This window comes from Mesocricetus auratus, unplaced genomic scaffold, assembly GCF_017639785.1.
Source record: "Mesocricetus auratus isolate SY011 unplaced genomic scaffold, BCM_Maur_2.0 Super-Scaffold_100006, whole genome shotgun sequence".
Taxonomy (NCBI): Eukaryota; Metazoa; Chordata; class Mammalia; order Rodentia; family Cricetidae; genus Mesocricetus; species Mesocricetus auratus.
The window spans coordinates 53304548-53310547 of NW_024429190.1; the positions used below are offsets into that span (position 1 = coordinate 53304548).

The 6000-nt window shown below is 49.8% G+C and overlaps 1 protein-coding gene across 1 annotated transcript in view; it reads right to left on the minus strand.

The window, feature by feature from the left end:
* The window catches only part of Chic2 (cysteine rich hydrophobic domain 2), a 35903-nt gene extending 33985 nt beyond the window's left edge, over window positions 1–1918 (minus strand). Inside the window, exon 1 of the mRNA XM_005080780.4 lies at window positions 1478–1918. Within this exon, the coding sequence (XP_005080837.2) occupies window positions 1478–1752 (275 nt within the window). The 5' untranslated portion in view covers window positions 1753–1918. The remainder of the gene's footprint in view (window positions 1–1477) is intronic.
* Window positions 1919–6000: the final 4082 nt, after the last annotated feature.

The window sequence follows — 6000 nt, forward strand, 5'->3', positions numbered from 1 at the left end:
TGGTATTAGACAAGTGCCACCGTGTCCGTTTTATTGTTGGTAATACCTTCTCAAAGCACCCATAGTCCTTACGTTAAAAACAAGAAAAACGTCCTAAGAGTCAAACTAAAAGTTAAATGACAGTAAAAACACTGAGATACACATTTAAGTTGTATTATTCATTATTGGCTATATTCCTTAATTAAGTGTGTGATGACAATTACAACAGAGCTGTTATTATGGTGCAAGTCCCATCTCCTTATCCCAGGTCCTGGGACAATGATTATGCAGTGTTTTTACCCTGTTTAATCACCTAAATACACACTTAACAGGTGCTAAGAAACCAAAGCACTGCATAAGCATCCCAAACAACAACATGGCTGGTCAGTATGACTGCTCTCAACCACACTGAGAAATGCAAGGGCTCTGCTGAGAGTCGAATGAGAAGTCTGTGTTTCACTGACTTATTCCCAGCACATCCCACTCACCCTACATCAAAACACAATGAAGAGTGCTCCAGACATCTTCAGACCCGCCCCCTTCCTATATCAGTGATAAAGGGACATGCAAGTACAGGAAGTGTGAGCTGTGACTTTTAGCCAGAGATACCAGCTGCGAAGGAGTATCGATACCCCAACTCCGGGACTTTGCAGGGAGATGTTGCAAAACTTATAAAACTTCCTCCTTCCGGACAGCTCATTATTTACTTCAAGTCTACACATTCCTTTATTAGTCATGACCTTTCAGGGTGCTTTCATCCCGTAATGTCTGAATAATATCGGACTTTTGATGCTGCCAATAAGCCTTACAGGAACCCTTATCAAGCAAGAAGCCAACCTAAGTCTGTGCCCCAAAGCAGAACGATTAGAGGACACTCAGGACTTGTGATTCGTTGGAAACCTGTATCTTTCTGCCTCTGTGTATGTCCACCTATATATTGCTATGATGTATAATGGCAGAGAGTTAAATTAGTTCTGCAGAAATGTACTCTTAGGGAACTTAGAAGCCCTGTGGGTATGTGTGACAAACACGACGGTAAACCTTCTTTATCAATTGCCAGCAGGGTCTTACATCCCAGGTCTTACCTCTGAGCCATATGTCAATAGACTATGAGGCACAGTCCCAAAGAATAACGGCGGAGGGGGTGGTTTACCTAGGTGGATCCCATTAAAATATATACATGCACTTCCACCCCTAGGCTGAAGGAATGGCCCATAAAGCAGACCATCTTCCCTGCTGGGATCCCACACATCCCCTGGGCCGTGGGGCCTGCTACAGGGCTGTGGGAGGGAGGGAAGACCGTGTCTGTCCCCACTTGGGAGTCCTAAACAAATGGCAACAGAGCAAGTTCTCACTTCCTGGTCCCCGGCGTTTCCAGAAAGGCCCCCATCCCGCGCCAGTCACCGGGGGCAGGGTTCAGGGAAGGAGGACTCCGAGGGGTACCGGGGCCCACCCAGCCCGCGCCTCCCGTCCTCTCCTAGCCCTCGCAGGGCCTTACACGGTGACGTGACCGGAGCCGCGGACCACCACCGGGTCGGGCGAGTACTTCAGCAGCTGCTCCTCCAGGGCCCGCTCCTCGTCCTCCTCCTCCTCGTAGATCTCATCGAAATCCGCCATCCCGCGCCTGCGAGCCCCGCGCCCGGGGCCCTGGCTCTGGGGCGGCCGCGGGGAACGGCTGGCGAGGCTGCGGGAGCGGAGGCCGCGGGACTGGCGCTCGGCAGCGTCGGCTCTGGCTACTGACGAGACCTGGTCCGCCGCCGCCGCCGCCGCCATTACCGTGGGCAGGAACAACAACACAATGTCAACATCCGCCGGGGCCGCCACCCCCGCCAGCGCCGCCGCCGCCGCCGAAGCCGCCGCCGCAACTCCGGCAACCACAGCAACAGCCAGAGCCACCCGCTGCAGGAGCAGCCGGCTACCGCATCGCGAGACTTCCCGGGAGCGCGGGCCGGGGGGCGGGCGGGCGTGGGCGCGCTGGCGGGCGCGAGCGTGGGCGGGCGGGCGCGCGCACGCGGGAGGACTCGCGCGCTCCCGGGACGCCGGCCTCTTCCTCGGCTTCCACCCGGCGCGGCCCCGCCCCCAGGCTCCAGGGTCACCGACCCGGAAGGCGGCGTCTGTGAGGACTGGGGGCGATGACCCCGGCTGGACTCCGAAAGCCAAGCTGAAGTCATCTCTAGCCCAAACAACGGCCGCGGACGAAGCCCCTGGCTGGAAGAGACAAGCTCTCTTGCGTGGGACTGCCGGCTTAATCATCTGATCTCAGTGTTTGTCAGTGTAATTTAGTACACGATACGAACCAAAGTTGGTTCATTTTCCCAACTTGAGACCAACAGAACAGTGCGTTCTTGTCCATAGTTCTGCCTGATTTTCCAATAGTCTCCAAAGTCAAATATCTTGCCCTTTTAGCATCTGAAGCACAGTCCCAGGCATTTAAAAAATTAGAAAAGAAAGAGGGAGGAAGAGAGAAAGATCTCCCCATTATACTGTAAAACAAAGTTAACAGATTCTCCCGGTTCCAATTAAGAAAAATCAATTCTATGCCTCAACACCACCACGAAATGATAATTACCAGCTTCCTCCACAAGAAAGGGGGCTTGCAGAAGAGGAGAGGGAGAAAAGGGGAGGGAGGATCAGTTGACCTAAAGGATGGGTCACCTTGGACTTGGTTTCATAATCAAGAGTCTGCCAGGCATACAAACAGGACAGGGGCAGGACTCGTAAGGACAAAATGGACGAAGGAGTAATGAGAGTTTATCACTGTACTGGGGGGAGGGGATAGTTTTACTGGACCCAGTGTCCAGCACTGCTCTCCATATAGTGTTCACATCCTTGAAGTTCATGTATGGGTCTTTATTCAAGCAGAAAATGTACAAAGGTCAATGTGGGTGGTTGAGAAATACTGAACAGCTAAATATTGGAAAGAGTTGAAGAAAATGGGCAGTGAGCTAGGAAGGGAAGAAAGCTGGTATGTCTGACCTACCTTCCCAGATGTATTCACAATAAACAGCTATGTGGTGAGCAGTGTGCGTGCGTGTGTGTGTGTGTGTGTGTGTGTGTGTGTGTGTGTGTGTGTGTGTTAGTCTCTGCCAGTAACAGCTGTCTTTAAGGAAAGCGATTGTATTGCTCTTGTCAGGTGTTCAGAGGGTATGCCAAGGCTTCCAATGGCACACACATGTAGGAGGCAACTTAGTTTGACAGTTCTGAAGCCTGACCTTGAATCTCAGTCTATCACTTGCTATGTAACCCTGGGCAAGTCCTTGTTCTCTCCTATGTAACAGGAAGACAAAAGCGGGTCACGGTGGCACACATCTTTGGAGCCCTAGCAGTCGGAAGATGGAAGCAGGAAAAATCAGTAATTGAAAGTCACTCTAGCGCTGGAGAAATGGTTCGGTGGTTGGGAACACTGGCTGCTCTTCCAGAGGTCCCAAGTTCAATTCCCAGTAACCACATGGTGGCTCACAAATGAGATCTGATGCCCTCTTCTGCTGTGCATGAAGACAGGTCGCTCATATACATAAAATAAATATTTTTTAAAAAGAAAGAAAGTCGCTCTATAGACCCAATTTGAGGCCAGATTGGACTACAATAGACCCTTGTCTCTAAAATAAACTAAAGATAATAGTGTCACCCCCCCCCACTTGACAGATTGTCTTGACCCAGTGGAATGATAGAAGAGAGGCTGGCACACAGTGAATGGAGTCATAGGCAGCATCCTGGTTCTCTCCAACTTCTCCACTGTGACCATCACCACAATCCCTTTGCATTGTGTAATGCTTTCATGTCTGTGAAGTATCGCTAGCTTCAGAGACCCTGTGTGAAGTGTCTCTTGGCTCCATGTGCATTTGATGGTGTCACTCGGGATTTCTTTTTCTTTTTTTTTTTTTCTTTTGTTTTTCGAGACAGGGTTTCTCTGTGGCTTTGGAAGCTGTCCTGGAACTAGCTCTTGTAGACCAGGCTGGTCTCAAATTCACAGAAATCCACCTGTCTCTGCCTCCCTAGTGCGGGGATTAAAGTCGTATGCCACCACCGCCTAGCTCTCACTCGGGATTTCAACTCCAAAACATTAGTTACAGTAAGTTCCTGAACTTCCTCCTTGGTATTAACCAAGAGACCAGTGGCTACACTCAAAAAAGTACCCGCAAACAGGAGGGGGAAATGGAAGTCAGGAGGAAAATAGGCCTGTTCTGATCAGGGCCTATACCCTTCACACTGCGTGTGACCCAGAATTCACCCTTCAGTTGAGACAGAAGCTGACCACATAGCCGAGAGCTTTCCAAGGATGGCCAGACAGATGGAGGAAACCCTAACAGCCCCTTCCTTCTCCAGCACCCTCTACAGACCCCGGCTTGGAGGAGGATCTCCATGTCTTCTGGATTGAGATGTCTCGTGACTGGAATGATTGCAGAACATTGGGAGTTAATTAGGCTTCAGAGGACTTTGGAGAACCTCACTCCATACTGGCGCTGCGTGGGAGAAGCAGCCCTGTGGGACTCAGCAGAGAGATCATTCTAACTCCCACTGCCTAGGTGGAAAGAGGAGTTGCTTTTTTTTTTCTTTTTGACTCTTCTTCCTGTTCTGAAAAACCTACTAGTGTCAGAAAAAGGGCGTGAGACCTGGAAATAAGGCCAAGAGGGTGAGGAAAGATGAGTCAAGCATTTCTCTATAATAGTTGACATCATAATTCCAAGCTCCACCCCCACCTGCCAGGATTGTTTGCTGCCAAACTGCATCCTCCGCCTTTCCTGAGGATGAACCAACCTTTTAGGTATTTTCCTCTCTACCTCAGGGGTTCTCCTGTGCTCACAGTGCCCACCCCACACATTCCGGTCCTCTCATACTACTCATGCCCACATATGCCTCCAGACCAAATGGCTCAAAACCAACAGGACAGGTTCTCAGTGACCCCAGGAGGCTGGCACAGAACTTGTCCAAAACTTGTGGCAATCCTCCTGCCTCATCACCCCCTAGATGGCAAAAAGTCTACCATTCCTACATTTAAAGACCAGGCAGGCCTTGAACTCACAGAGATCTCTGCCTGTATCTCCCGAGTGCTGGGATTAGGAGTGTGAATCATCATCACTCAGCACCATTTTTATTTCTTATTTTTTATTTTTTGGTTTTTTGAGACAGGGTTTCTCTGTAGCTTTGGAGGCTGTCCTGGAACTCACTTTGTAGACCAGGCTGGCCTCAGACTCACAGAGATCCGCCTGCCTCTGCCTCCCGAGTGCTGGGATTAAAGGCGTGTGCCACCAACGCCCGGCTCCAACGCCTGGCTCTTTATTTCATTTTTTAAATTACATTAATCCTTGATAGGAGTTTCTTTGGGGGGGAGGGGTAGTCTTTGGCAACCATTTTGGTTGACTTATCTCACCATCAGGCTGGTTACTCTCCTTGACCAACTATGTAAATGCTTATAATGGAGTAAATTGCTTTTCTACATTAAAAAAAAAAGTCACTGTTCCAAGGACTGCATGTTTGTGTTCCTACAAAACATATATATGTCCAGTTATGGTGGTCCATACCTGCAATCCCAGAATTTAGGAAGCTGAGGCAGGAGGATCAACAGTTCCAAACCATTCTGGATTATAAAGCAAGACTGTCTCAAAACAGCAGCAGTAGGAAGCCCGTATACTAACACCCCAACTCAAATGTGATAGCATTAGCAGGTGAGGCTGTCAGGAGATGATTCGGTCAAGGGGAGGGCATGGCCCTCTGGGTGGAATTTGTGCCCTTAGATCACAGCCCCCAGAGAACTGATCTGTCCTTCTACTACATTCGAACACACAAAGAGGACAGCTGTCTACAAATAAGGAGCATATCATATGTCTGAGATACTTTTCTATTGTGTGACAAAACATCATGACCAAGGCAATTCATAAAAGAGTTTAATTTGGGGCCCATGGTCCCAGAGGGTTAGAGTCCGTGGCCATCGCAGTGAAGAACATGGCAGCAGGTGAGCAGAGGGTTAGAGTCCGTGGCCATCGCAATGAAGAACATGGCAGCAGGTGAGCAGAGGGTTAG